This window comes from Terrapene carolina, unplaced genomic scaffold (assembly GCF_002925995.2).
Source record: "Terrapene carolina triunguis isolate 2854851 unplaced genomic scaffold, T_m_triunguis-2.0 Scaffold120, whole genome shotgun sequence".
Lineage (NCBI taxonomy): Eukaryota > Metazoa > Chordata > Testudines > Emydidae > Terrapene > Terrapene triunguis.
Genome location: NW_020664471.1, coordinates 10,512,308 through 10,527,758, shown reverse-complemented (window position 1 = coordinate 10,527,758; position 15,451 = coordinate 10,512,308). Strand labels below are relative to the sequence as shown.

At 42.4% G+C, this 15,451-nt stretch overlaps 1 protein-coding gene across 1 annotated transcript in view; it reads right to left on the bottom strand.

Moving 5' to 3' along the window:
- TTC7A (tetratricopeptide repeat domain 7A) overlaps window positions 1-15,451 on the bottom strand; it is a 272,869-nt gene that overhangs the window by 172,848 nt on the left and 84,570 nt on the right. Inside the window, exon 11 of the mRNA XM_024210692.3 lies at window positions 8,618-8,722. Coding sequence (XP_024066460.1) covers window positions 8,618-8,722 — 105 coding nt within the window. The remainder of the gene's footprint in view (window positions 1-8,617; window positions 8,723-15,451) is intronic.

Below are 15,451 nucleotides of genomic sequence, written 5' to 3'. Positions count from 1 at the left end.
CGCTTCAGTACAACTGAAAACTAATCTAATGGAGACATAATTAATTTCAAATGGGGCCCAATACTAGGGTCACAAACCCTGGGGTGGACCATTTGGATCAACCATTTGGTTGCAAGCTATAGCTGGTGCCAGCAAGCCTGGAGATATAGAATCTGACCACAGCTCCTCAAGGGGCAGGAACTGGGCATTCTTTTGTGTTTGGAAAATGCATAGCCCATTATGGGCATTACCAAAAGCAAACTAATAATAGTGAATCCTAGCTCTAAGAACATGCTACGGGTGATGAGAGGTTAAACATTTCAGGTGTGGAACCTCAATGTGACACCTGGTAAAGAAAAAAAAATCCTTGGGCATCAGCTTACAGGCAACAGCCTGAATGTAATTTAATTTCTTTCCTCCTCCTCCTTTTTTATTTTTAGTTCTCTCAGAAGCAAGTGGAATCTAAGCCTGAAATCTGTTCTGACACAGCCTCAAAGCTTCCCAGAAATGAGAGACAGACACAGATACACAGAGCTTCTTCTGCGTGCTCCATGTTGAATAGGGAAAGAAGAGAGCAACAGCAGCAGAACAGGACTACAGACTGCAGGGTGGAGCCCAGGAAGCTGAAAAATGACATGAGATTAAAAACAAAGATACCCAAAGCTACAGAAAAGCACTGCTAATTTTCACACTGCATTATTTCATTATTTGTCAGAGGGAGTTTGGATGACTGGCTAACTCCTCCTCTAGGCCACAGGGAAGCACACACAGCTCTCAGAAAAATGTGTTACCAAGCTGTGAACTGCCACTGATGATATAATAATCTGGGTTATTCCCCCCCACCCCCCGCATCCTCTTTGATGGAAGGTGAACAGTTGTTAGTAGCATAAACCTGAGAGCTGTCTTCGCTGAAATAGAGAGTGCCTGTTCCAGCAAACCAGGTTATTTGACCAGAGCTTTTGGTGTGTACTTGAGCCAAGCCCATGGGCACACTGACAAGGGTGAGGGAACAGCAGATGCTGTCTCCTGGCATACAGCCACCCATCTGGTTTTTAACTGGCTCAACTTATTTATCAAAAGGTTGAAGCCCCACCACACTGAATCGGCATTCGTAAACAGGCACTGCTGATCCCACAGGTACTGGGGACAGGCAGGCAAACTGATGGCCTAGAGCAGTAGGATGAGGACAGCTTTACAGATGAAAACAAGGATAGTGGCAGGTACAGTCGCATTAGACTAGGGCAACAGACTAGAGAAGCATGTAATAGGATGGGAAAAGTTGGGACATTTCAAACAATCTCACCGTTACTTTGGTCTTTAATTTTAATTGTAACAAGAATAGGACTGGGGTTTTTTATGATTATTAAATTTCTGTATTGGATTTTAGGCAGGGATACAATTATTCAATCAATTCAAAGAAGAGGGGATGTTGCAGCCCAAAGAGAGAAAAAAGAAATAAAAAGCAAACAGTGGACAAAGAGGCAAAGAGAAGAAAAGAAAAAGTGAATGAGAGGAGGCCCATGGGGTGTTCAGTGACTAACAGACAAAGTGGAAGTAGAATACAGGGGTTTGCAGCATACAGAATGGCTCACTGATTACACATGACAAGAAACTAAGCCCATATGTTTTAAACTTGGTTGAATCTGTTAAGTATTTTGTGCCACCCTTTCCAATGCTGCCAAATTACATGGCGCCCAAGTCCAGCCCTCTGCATGGGGCTCTTGAGGTCTTACCTTTCTGCAGTATTAGCTGTTCAATCACCAGGGAGGCACATAGAAGCTAGCATTCTTGGTAGTCCCTGGCATTGAGAGACTTTGGGCTTGTCTACATTACCTGCTGGATCAATGGGCAGCAATCGATCCAGTGGGGGTTGATTTATTGCATCTAGTCTAGACATGATAAATTGACTGCTGAGCGCTCTCCTGTCGACTCCGGTACTCCATAAGGGCGAGAGGCACAGGCGGAGTCGACGGGAGAGAGTCAACCATCGACTTACCAGAGTGAAGATACTGCAGTAAGTAGATCTAAGTACGTCGACTTCAGCTACGTTATTCACGTGACTGAAGTTGCATAACGTAGATCGATTCTCCCCCCCCCCCCCAGTGTAGACCAGGCCTTTGAAATTGCTCCAGTATGAACAGCTGTGGCATGAGTGGGAACCATCAGTTAGAGCAGTGGTTCTCAACCTTTCCAGACTACCGTACCTCTTTCAGGAGACTGATTTGTTTTTCGTACCCCCAAGTTTCGCCTCACTTAAAACTACTTGCTTACAAAATCAGACATAAAAATACACAAGTGTTGTAGCACACTATTACAGAAACATTGCTTCCTTTCTCATTTTGACCTAAAATAATTCTAAAATAAATCAATTGGAATATAAATACCGTACTTACATCTCAGTGTATAGTATACAGAGCAGAATAAACAAGTTATTGTCTGTATGAAATTTTAGTTTGTACTGACTTCACTAGTGCTTTTTATGTAGCCTGTTGTAAAACTAGGCAACTATCTAGATGAGTTGATGTACCACCTGGAAGATCTCTGTGTACCCGAGGTTGAGAACCACTGGTTTAGAGGGTAGGGAAAATCCTGGAACAATTCTTTACCCACAGAGTATTCCCACGGCACCTGAAACAGTGTCTGACCCAAAACCTACCAGTGCCAATAGGCATCAGTGTCCTTTAGCTATTTACACATACTGGTCAGAGACCAATAGAGACAGAAGAGTGTTTTCTACTGAGACTCATCTCCCGACTTCCAGTCTAGTGCCCTAGTCACTAGCCCATGCTACCTGTCACTATTAAAGCTAATCCCAGACTAGACTCCATTTGGCTCCATGATTTTTTAAAGCTCTACAATGACCTCCCTAGAATTCATAAAGAAGCAGATGGCATAGGAAGGTCTCCCCATTCAGGGCTGGCTCCAGGCACCAGCTTAACAAGCAGGGGCTTGGGGCGGCCAAGGGAGAGGGGCGGCACCTGCGGCAATTCGGGGGCGGCAGGTCCCTCACTCCCTCCAGGACCGAAGGACCCGCCGCTGAACTGCCGCCGCCAATCGCGGTTTGTTTTGTTTTTTTCTTCCCCAATTGCCCCCAATTGCTTGGGGCGGCAGAAACGCTGGAGCCGGCCATGTCCCCATTGAAGCCAATCCTTTAAGGGAGGTTAATAACATGGGAGAGTCTGGAGCTGCAAGATGTTCAGAATTTGGTGCATGTTTGTAGTCATTAGCTCATCCATATGTATTTGTACAATTGGACCTTGAACATAATTAGGGACATGGAACTACTTCAATTCAAATTTGAAATTGTTATTATTGACAACACCAACTTGTGCTGTGATCCCATAAGATTTCACAAACTCTGCAAAATTGGGTAAAGTCAGCACTCGGCTGGGAGAATTATAAGGAATGGTGGGTGCATCAGGAAGCAGCTCTAGTAGTTTAGTAGGTGGCTCTCTTTTCTTTGAATTCATACAGGACAAATGCCTGAACATTGAGGGAGTGGCCTAGTGGTGCAGACTGTGTCAACTTTCCAATGAAAATAACAAATGATTTGATCATCTGCAATTGTTTAAAATCTCATAGCACTTTCTGTAAGATAGTTTAAAGATGACTGGCTAGACATCACTGGGATCTGAATTACTCATTCCAGGCTGAACACAGCCCACGAGCTAGAACACAGTTTGTCCCTATCCATGTTAGCTGGCCAAATTGTTGCACTGGAGCCATGTTTTAAAAGATTTATAAACTGGTTCAGCAAACTGTGCTTGGGACCCAGGGTGGATAGGACCTCAAATCGCCTTTGGCCCAATGAAACACTTTAAATATATTGTACCACATATGGATGTGGAATAAACTGAAAGTTATAGCTTGTCCCAGAAAGATTTTAAATCTCAGGGGCACTGTTAATCATAGGTCCCATTGTCTCTCTGAATAGGCAAGAGTGATCTGTATAGGTGTACGAGTTTTAGCACTTTTCTGCTCCCTTGAGGCAGCTCTTTTAGGCCCTTAGACTAATGAAATATTGATTTGCTGTTCACTCCATACTTTTCTATTTGTGAAAACCTATAATTCTAATATAGGCTGAACAAGACATTACTTACTGCTCAGTGTGGGTCCAATTTTAGGAGTAACTGGGCTCTCTGGGGAACAGATCAGAACAGAACTGGGCTCTTTGGGGAACAGATCATCTGCCGGTGTAAATCAGCACAGCTCCAGTGAAATCAATGGAGCTATGCCAAGTTACATCAGCTGAGGATCTGGCTCTTAATGTCAACAGGAGCTGAGGGTATTCAGCTCTTTTCTGGCTCTGTATGTATTGATTTGCATGGTGTAGTATTAAAGTATATCTTTATTTCAATTTACTTTGCACTGGAGATCTCTTTATAGATGCATAATGGGCATTTTGGACACACTAAATCACACTGGCGCATTCAAAAATTTTATTTATTTTTGTTTTTTAAAGTGTTCTGGGATACTGTGTACAAAGCTGGTACTATAAATTAAATGATTGCTTGATTAACCAGCAAAGAAACAGTTCTGTACTCCCCATGACACACTACAATTATCCAGACGCATAAATGGTATTGAAATGATTTCAGTTGCTAACGGTACAAAATAAGATTAAAGTACTGCTTGCATCTGGACAGTAAACTATCAGGGTGTAGTAATGCACCAAAAGCATACAGTAGAGAGACAAAGAAAGCACGAGTTTGCTTTTTCATTTGTATAAATGATGTTCTTATTTCACCCTTTTTCTGGCTAAATGGCAATCAAATACTTATATTTATTTCATAATTCAACTAATAATACACTAGTCACATTTCCAGCAAGTTAGGAATTAACCAGATCTTACACTTCCTGAAAACCAAAGTGTGTATTAATGTTTACAACAAAAAAGTTAATATTTTTTCCATTAGATTGTTCAATTAAATATTGATCCTGTTCTCTATTTACAGTGCCATTGATCACTGCTTTTCTAACTTGTTCAGCTTCAGTTTAGAATGATTTGATTCTAATTTTATTACCATGTAATTTAAATGCACATAATTACTGTAATTATGACATTTAGGGAAACAGCTCTCCCAAGGCAGAAGATCTTTTTAAGTTTACTGGCAAACCTACTTTTGCTGACAGAAGAATAGGTTACTACCTACTAGTGGATGGGGACTATGTAAGATTGACTTTTTTAAAATCAATTTCTGTAGTTCTAAAGGGACTCCACCCATTTTTGCCCAGTTTTACATCCCTGCAATCCCATTGACTTCAGTGTCAAGGCAGAATCTAGCCCATTTACTGAAAGGAGAACAACAGTGATTAGTCATATATATATGAATTTTCAATTACCTGACAGTATTTCAGTGCTGTTATCTCCATCTAGTTCCCCATCTGCCACCATCCATATAATCAGCAGTGCCTTCTTCAGACAGAATACTTACATAGTACAGCACTATTCAGTGTGAGAAATGGTGGCAGAATTGGGCCCTCATGGAATAGTGCTTGCAATTCAGTGAGAGCGTATATTTCCATATTTCATTGGACTGGATCCCATTTAAGGAAGTAAGGGCCTCATCCAAATAGAAAGACTCCCATTGACTCCAGTGGGTTTTAGATAGGCTTTAAATTGGAACACAGAAAATACATCTTGCCATTGGAACAACTGGGTAAACAACTGTTAAACACACATCCCCTCTCTTTCTCAATTTGTGTTTATCTAGGACTCGCTTGTCACTTTGCAATCTGCCATGAGTAAAGGACTGTGCACAGCTGGACTGCCCCAGGAACAGGCCAGGCAAGGAGATATGACTCACTCACATTTATCTCCCAGACTCTCCTCTTGCTACACCAGCAACATATTACTTTTCATATGTTAGCTGTGCAACGCCTGTGCAGGGAATTATGGGGTACCTTATGCTGCCTTATTCCCTTCCCCCCCATAAGGGAAGATGGCCCTTATTTTTTAATCACTAGATCTTGCCTTATAACAGCTTTGAGTGTCCCTCTAATTCCTCATACACTCCAAAGATTAGGTAGAACAAATTCTAGTATTAAAGGAAATCAGCAGTTGGGTACCCATTCACTGGAATGGCAAGGTGCGTTTCCCAAATCCTAACCTACACCATCAGAATGACAAGATGGCAGCTCATACTTTTCTTTATTAGAGTTATGACACCTTTTAACTTTTTTTAACTGATTAATTCTTCTTTGTATTCAGATGGCTCCAGACTGAGCCTGAATCTATGCCCAGCTGAAGGAGGGCACTCTGGGTTGACAACAGTAGACCAGGTGGGCTGGGTCATCTGCACAGAAGGGAGTGAGGGAGGTGGCTGGGGAATATTAAAAAAAAACAAGGAAGTGTACTGTTTCTCTGTTTATACTATGAGCTCTTCAAGGCAGGCACCGTGTCTTTCTATGTGTTTTATGGTTTCTAGCACAAGGATCTTAATTGTGGCCTCTATGTGCTCTTGTAATACACATCGTCATAATAATCATCAACATCATCCTGATGTTTCGTTCAGTGCTGAAATCTTATCAAGTGCTGAAGATTATGCAGTCTGGGCAAAACACAAATTAATGGGGTTCAAATAGTCTTCTAATTTTGCACTTGTAATCTGTAAACTGCAGGTACATTAACTGTGGGAGCAAAAGAGAGGCAACTAATAAGCACCTGATGGCAGGCAAAAAATCAGGTGGCTGGGCCTCTAAATGTTATAATTGGAACCCGTAGTTGCATGTGCATAGTTTGAAGCAACAATGGACTGTGAGCACACAATGAAATGGTTGCCATTAGATAATTGATCCTTAATATTTAAAGGGAGGAAGAAAGGAAAGAAGCTAAGCTAGCGGGAAAGCAGTAGCACGATATAGAGTAGACACAAGAATTCTGTTCCATTTCTTTTCCCACAATGTAGTAGCCTAGTCCTTTCATCTCAACAACTATCAAGGGCCCATTTTATTCCAATGGTAGAGGTCTTGGTTACAGCTTCAGTGCCTACCGAAAACATGAGATCATCACAATGATTTTACTTTCAGAACTGAACCTCAAAAGGTTCATTCATTCTAGTATTTCAGTTATATCTGCAGGCTAGTTATAGCAGGAGACTGCATGTATAGCAAGTAATGTGGGAGGAAAATGCAGCCTTCCCTAGTGCAAAGTTTGTGTTTAGCAGGAGCCACAGGATTGTCCATAAGTCAATAAGTATCCATCTATTAGATGATGGTCATCTGTTTGTGACATTTATAATAGGCAGGAACCCTTTATTAGTATTCTGGCTTTCACTAAATTTATCATTATTGTATAAGATGGTTTTTGTCTAGGCTTGAGTCCTGCAAGAAGAATTGCTAGGCTGGCTCTCTGAGCTCACATAGAGCCCCGCTGACTTCATGGTCTGTGTGAACGCCTGCCTTAGTGACTTTCCTCACAGGACCAGGACCTAGTTTAAAAAAACTAGGCAGAAGACATTTCCTAATCATGAGCACCTCAGGATACTCTAGTTCTAAGTGGTGAATACAATTTTTAATCTTGAAAACCATCTGATGAGAAAGGGTAAGCAGAATGTTCAACAAAACCTGCTGCCTGTTTGCACTTTGCTTTTTAAAAATCTCTCTTAAGTATCAGACATTCAATTTCTGAATTTAAAAAAAAAAGAAGAAAAAATTTGTGCGTGAATTTTAGTGCTCTGGAAAGGGGTCAGACTGATCACCATGGAAAGAGACATCCTATCTACTGAACAGGCACAGCCTGGGCAGTAGCAGCAGCAGCTTCCCCATATGGTATCCCCCAGGGGCCTCAATCTTGACCTGGAGGGGCCATCTCTTCAGCGAGATGATATTTCTTGTCTTTTGTCAACTCATGTCAGACCTTTAACATTATAGCACAGCTTTTTTTGGCATGTGGTTGCTTTTGAAAAACATATATTGCCAGATTCTCAGCTGGTGTAAGTTTATGTAGCTCCACTGACTTCAACTGAATTATGCTGATTTACACAGCTAAGGATCTGGCTCCTAGTGTGAAAAAAAACTCAGATTTTCCACTCAACCGAAGCAGATTTTTATGATGTTTTCTTTTGTGCCTTTTGCCTCTTTTGTTTTATTTAAAATTTCCATCTGTAATCCCTTACTGGCTGCAGGAAGACAGCGGTGGAAAAGCAAGCTCTCATTCAATTAATTAAACCAAGCAGCAAAAGACTGACAGATGTTTCTGCTTTTTAGGATAATCAGAATTTCATGGGCGCTGTCTCCCACCCCCACTCTGTTTCTGGAGCATGTATTAATGCAACTGAAATACAAAAGCCTGACACAGTGACTCAAGAACAAAGGACTGAGCTGTCCAGCAGAGCTGTATGACTAATAGATGAGGGGCCAGGTTCACTCTACCCCCACCACAGCCGTTAGAATGTGAAGGTTAATGATTTGGATTCTATACTGGAAATTAACCTGAACAAGTAGCCCTAGGCTACCCAGGGAAATAATTCCTGATCATCTTGTATTTTTTCTTTGCTCTACTGTGCCAGTGAACCTCATTTCAAAATTTCACTGCTGATATATATTTCACAGGGTTTGGTGTTTTTTTACTGCACTATGGCACTGGCACTGCAGCACCTAATACATTATGTAAGAAGAATTGCATCAGCTCACTTACCCAGTGCAGTGGCCCAATGCAGACCTTAGCAGCCAGAAGAGGAACCATGGGATCTGCAGGACGCAACTTAGCACACTCTCTGAGCACTGACACAGCATATGCCGACTGGAGGGCGTGGGAAAAACAGGAGTCTGATTAGACAATGCAATTCAGTGAAATGCACACAAGAGTTACACTAGTCAGCAAAGATTCATGCATCAGCAACAAGTGAGTTGCTTTGCCCTCCTCCCCCAGCAAGAAACATATTGTTTTCAAAATGCCAAACAGCCAGACCTGGCAGCAAAAGGTGCAAGAGAACAATTTTCCCAATAAGTCAAAATACAGTCTTATACTAATTCTATTTTTCATCTCCCCCTGGAGCCCTGCAGTAATTCACAGTGACTACAGAGACACCTTCTAGTGACCCTGAAAGGAACTTGGGGAGCCTCCCCTTCAGCTAATTAAATCAAGACAAACTGAATCTTGCAGAGGTTTGGGCATCTAAATCAGTCTCTGGTGGATTTTGTTTTTGTTCCCTCAAGTTCTGTAGCAAACAGTAATACCACCAGCGGCCCACAGACCACAGAGTTGACTTGACAAATGCAGTACAATGCACTATTCAGCAGGTGTCCAGAGAGGGCAGGCTGGATATGGTCACTATGCCTGGTAGAAGAATCTGAACTTTAATGCAGGTGGTATGAGTATGTTAGCTCTCACTGTCTCTCTGGGATTAGGTTACAATTAATGAATAACATTTAATAAATTTAGCACTTGCATGGCACTTTTCATCTTTAAAGCACTTTACAAACATTAACTAATCTTCAGAACATGCCATGAGGTAGGTACATACTGTAACACACCCATGGCCACCTAGGAATCTCACAGCAATATGGGGACAATATGGGGGGCTGCAATAGCTCAGTGGTTTGAGCATTGGCCTGCTAAACCCAGGGTTGTGAGTTCAATCCTTGAGGGGGCCATTTAGGGATTTGAGAATTTAGTTGGGGATTGGTCCTGCTTTGAGCAGGGGGTTGGACTAGATGACCTCCTGAGGTCCCTTCCAACCCTGATATTCTATGATTTCTATGATTTTGATTTCAGCACAGCATTTGCCCTTCTCTCACCCAGGTACCAGGAAGCTCTTCTTTGGTATTTTTTTATATTCCAGCTATGGTGGGAAAGGTTTCTCAAAAAGGTGGGTTTTGTAGCATGCTCTAAAAGTGCTCATACTTTGGTTTAGACTAAATCCCTCTGGTAGTTGGTTCCACAGCTGTCCCCCTCAATTGAAAATGCTTTATCACCTTGGGGCTTGTAAACTGCCTTGCCCCAGAGGAGCACAACTGTCTTGGTGGGTCATGCATCAAAATGCAGTCACTAATATGGCTGGGTTCTGACCTGTTGATAATGGCTCTGAAATTCAGAACCAAGCCCTTGAATTGGCAATGGAAGCAGACTGAGAGCCAGTGATGGGTGCGGAGTACAGCTTATGGAAATCTATCCTATTGCAGGGGTGAGCTGTCACATTTTCCACCAACGAGAGCCTCTGCATTGCTTTCACCTTCAACCTGGCCCAGATACAGTGAGTTACAGTAATCCAGCTTGGAGGTGAAAAGTACATGGGTCTCTGTGGCTGGATCCTTTTCTGGGAGGGCTGGGAAGTCTCCCAGCCAGCTGGAAGTAAATGATGATATTGTTCACTACTGAAAATAATAATGCCCAGCTCTTATATAGCACTTTTCACCAGTAGATCTCAAAGCACTTTACAAAGGGAAGTAAGTATCATTATCCCTATTTTACAGAGAGGGAAACTGAAGCACAGAACAGAAACATGATACTACATGTCCATCCAGAGTTAGTGATAAGTCAAGCAAGATGCTGAGACTTCACACTACTTTCACTAAAGGGAGGGCAGTTCAGTGGTCCAGCTAGCTCTTCAAGTCCAGGGAGTGTTTCCCTGGTACAATTCTGGTCTTGTCCACCCTGGATGGAGAACAACCCTGAAATGGCAGGGAAATGGACTAGTTCAGTAATTCTCAAGTTTTTCCATAGCGGGACCTCACTTTCCATGGGACCCCCAACCCATCTAGCTGGGATTCAGCTGGACCCACTTCCATTTAGCAACACACGAAGGGCATGGTGGTTGCGACTCCTGATGCCCATTCATGACACTCCTTGGAGTCCTGAACCAGAGGAGATGAATCCCCAGATTACTTGAACTCATCAGGTCTTCCCATCTAATTTGTACGATTCTGTGAATCCCAAGTGTGTACATCACTACATTCGCTTTTGGCTCTTAACCTATTACTTTAATTTTTCCCCTCTCCTCTTGCCTCTGCATCTAGCTAGTTAAGAAATTACAGGCTGTGACGCTGTATGGAATATGTGGGACACTTTGTGATATTATTGATACCAGTACTATAAAATTGCAAGGAATCTGACCAGATATGCTATGTGACATATCTGCAAAAATGTTGTAATTTGTCTAGTATGATAATCTTGTTTATATGTTTGTATCACCTTTGTATTGTAAATTATAAGGATGTACAGTATATCTGTATTTCCAAACTTGTGCTCTGTTTCTGGGTGACACCCCCAGACAGATTGGCATCAGCAGTAGGCCTGCTTGATAGCCCATCAAGGATCAGCAAGACAGGAGGAGGAATGCTTATGAACAGAACTCTGAGGCCTTTCAATGCCATGTGCTGTAAAGCTTGTGTTTGGGGACACAGGAAGTACAAGCCACACGGCAAAAGAAGATAAAAGTCAGTTGCATCATCTCCATTTTGTCTTCAAACCTGCTTCCTACCTCTGTAGTAACTTTTCTACAAACTGAAGCTCTAAATAAAGGACTGAATGACCCATCCAAGCTGTGATTGTGTTCCAGAGGTACTTTCAAGCCAGCAAACTCACCAATACTGCTAAGACCCTGATATATGGACTTTGAAGTCTTTGTACGTATGTGATTGCTTTACCATTTAACAACTCTCTTGTTCTTTCTTTTTTCTTTATAATAAATCTTTAGTTTTAGCTACTAAAGGATTGGCTGGCAGTGTGGTATTTTGGGTAAAATCCAACCTAATATTGACCTGGCAATGTGGCTGGCGCTTTGGGTTCAGAAGAACATTTTGTATAGCGAGCAGAGTTTTAAAATAACTTCGCACTATACTGGACTTAGATGCTGACTGGGAGCCAGAGAACTGGAATGCAAGAGGGGGCTGTGTGATTCCTTTTTTTTTTTTTTTGCTTGTTGAAAACCAGTGTGGGGATCAGAAGCAGAGTTTATGACTGGTTGGGGAGCTTAACTTCAGTGTTACTCCCAAGACTGGTGGGTATCTGCTCTCCTTTTTGCAGCCTGGCCTGACCTTGGCATTTCCAGTAAGGGCTGCCCAAGGCACACCGAGTCACACAGGCAATCAGCTTCAACATTCATTATTAAAATAATTGCCAACCCCCTCCACCCTCTTTCTGTGATTACAGTTTTTAACATAAATATGCTCTCACTAATGATGACCAAATATCTTCATATACACTGCCATCAGGAAAATAGCTATGTCTGAATTTAGGAATGGTTTCTTGGAATATATATCCCCCTATCCGCCCCTCCCAAACACATACACATATACTCTGTTTCATTTTCAGGAATCTTTGGAAATTTCCATTTGCTGTACTGTCTTCAACACACAAACCTCTCTTGTCCTGTACCCCTTTACCTCAATCAAAAGAAACCAAACTATTGACTGTCCCCTAGCTGGTTGACCTTTGTAACAGGATCTTTAACCAATGAATGTTCAATATTTTAACTTTCATTCCCCAGTGATGCTATTTAAGGAGCCATCTGAGGCCTTTGCTGCTCCCAAGGCTCCTGACTGCAATGCAAAGACAAACGTGCTTTTTTATGCTGGTTACCTAGCAACCAGCTTAAGCTTTTGCAAGGAAACCAGCAGAAGGAGCAACCTAAATCACAAAATTCATCTGCTCTTGCTGCAGAATTATGTATCAGATATATTTATATCTTTCTTTCTAATCTTCTAGAAGGCTTTATGTCGGCATTATAGGCATGTCTTTCAGTCAAATGTAAGGCTCTTGATAAAGATGCATTGCTTTTGTTGCATTGTTTTTAAATAAGAATAAAGTATTCCTGTTTCTGGTTGGAACATGGATGGAAAAAGCTTAAAATGTAAACACATCATATTAACTACTCATTATTTGGCTGTGGATATTACATATCAATAAACACATATATTCCTCATTGGATCACAGTGAGCAGCTCATCTCTGTGCAAAACTGACTTCAAGGGAAGCAACTGAAATCAAAACTAAATGCTGACAGCGCAGCGCTGAGCAGCCCCACACTACAAGCAAACATTAACCAATGCTTAGCCAGCAGTGGACACAGAACCCATGGCTCTGGAAACAGTGAGCTTCCCTTCCCCAAGCAGACTGCTGAGTGCCTGAGATGCTGACAAGAATGTAACTATTATTATTTGTATAGCACCAACACACCCCGAAGCATTATGTTGCTAATAACATTTTCAGGTGTCAGGTGTCCTCTTCCTCCCTCCGTTACCCATGCACAAAGGCAGGAAGGTTAAGAGCAGACATGGGCAGTCCCTGTGGTGTAAAAGTTCTTTACTGCCTGTTTTTCTGAAGTGCCATGACTGTGGTTTAAGCCACTCTCGCTATTCTGCATAGCTTACACAGTAATGTCCCTAGCACCTGCCAAGACAGGGGGAGCAGGAATGATGTAATTGCTCCCAAACTCATGCAATCGCTGCCCTTGCTGCAAGTGCTATGACAGCTGTCCGCTCTAGATGTTTAGTAGCATACTGGGTGCTCCATGAACTTGGAGGCAAGCGCTTTGGGTGCCCTATGGGCTCTAATGTTTAGTAGGTCAAACAAGCCTCCGAAGGTAACTCCTCCACCACTGTCTTTCAACTGCCATGGGGCCTTCCCCATCCTCACAACCTATCTCCCTTCCTCCAGTGCAAGAGTGAGAAGAGCAGTAAATTCACGCTTCAGCAGATACATCACACTGCCCTCTACTGGCCTAAGGGTGCTCAGCCCATCCACCACATTCTCCCCCACCTTGAATAAATTTCAAAACCAATAATGGAGATTTGGTTTCTCTCGACGTTTTTCAACATAAACTTTTATTTTTTAAATTTTTTAAAATTAAATAATGCTCCCATGCACTGTATAAAGAGAATGTCTATCTGCCTGACACAGGAGACCATCACTACGTTAAAGTAAGTTTAATTAACTATCCAGGCACCCGGTGCTTTTTGTAAGGGTGGTTTTTATTACTGTTTAAAGCTAAAGAAATAAATAATTCCGTAGCTGTCCCTAAATAGCTACAGTTCCGATTCATATAGGGAAACCTACCCATTGGCATGAAAGCCAAAACCATGCGTCCTGAGAGAAGCACAGTGAGAAGACGGTACACATTAATGTCTAATACTGCCCAAAGCAGGTGAGTGTGTTAAGGAGGCACCTTTAGCATTTCATCTTTACAGAGAACAGGTCGCCACAATTTTGGGGCATAAGGGATTCGTTTAAGGAATGGTCCATCCCTATGATGTATTGAGAATCCTCCACTGACAAGGAATTCAGGACCCAGAGCATCTTGTAGGACTGGAGCCTAGAAAGGCCTAGAAAGGTAGGAATATGAGAAGGGAACATGTAACAGACAGCTGGTCTGCAGCCAGTGCAATGCTTGCAGTTGCTAGGGCCCCAATTCACATCCCTTGTGCTTGTAATAAATCACTCAGGCACCCAAGTTTGACAACTTTGGCCTAACAGAAGTGCCTTGGTTTGCAGAGGTGTCATATACATGAGTAACTTGCACCAACTCCAGTGGACGATGCTTGGCTGGGGAGGGGTCAAGAGAGAAGTGGACTACCCCAAACTGCCAAACCGGGTCTACGCAAACCTCCTTGAAACCCCCACCAAAACCGGCCCTTCTTCCTTCACTCTGCTCCCCTGATAGAGGTCCCAGTTTTGCACTTTGTAAATCTTGTCATGCTAAGTTAACCATGTTCAGCCTAATAACCCACGCTGTGCCCTGGCAGCGCAGAAAATCGGTAAAGCTGGCTTATCGGGTTGTCTGATGGTTCCCTCAGGCAACATAGGGCTGATGTAGTGGCTACCACACCACTTCCCACTCTCAGACACCCCGCATCCCCAGTGTAAAGGGCATGACCGGCGAGCCACCACATCCAGCCAATCTTTGGCTGCCATATCAGCATATTGTGGGATGTTAACATCAGGTGCATCTTAGAGCAGCTCCAAGTTGTCTCTTAGGACTAACCTGGCACCCAGCATCTCCAAGACTGGGAAGGGGTTTCCATACAATTGATTCAAAGACACCTTCATCCCTGTCCAGAACTTCATTAGGTGCAAAAAGGTCTTTCCCAATGACCTAGCATTATAGCAACAGATGCACTCAGAATGCCCAGACAGATAGATAGAAAGGTGTAACTTAAAACTTTGAATACACAGGCTTGGAAGTTTCACACTGTATTTTTCTCAATCAAATCAAAGGTAATTCTTTTGTTTGGAAAACACACCTCATTGCACACACTTGGACTACGATGGGTAAAAATTCCTTTCTAGAAATCACACATCTGTGTTCAGAGAAGCACAGCAAAGTGAAATCACAGTTATTCTATTATTTCTATTGTTTCAATTCAGCTGTACAATAAAAAGGTTATGTTTCTTTGCATAATCTCATTCACCATTAAAAAAAAAAATGGTTACCTATCTTTCGTAACTGTTGTTCTTCGAGATGTGTTGCTCATGTCCATTCCATGCTAGGTGCGTGTACGCCCATGTGCACGGCTGCTGGAGATTTTTCCCT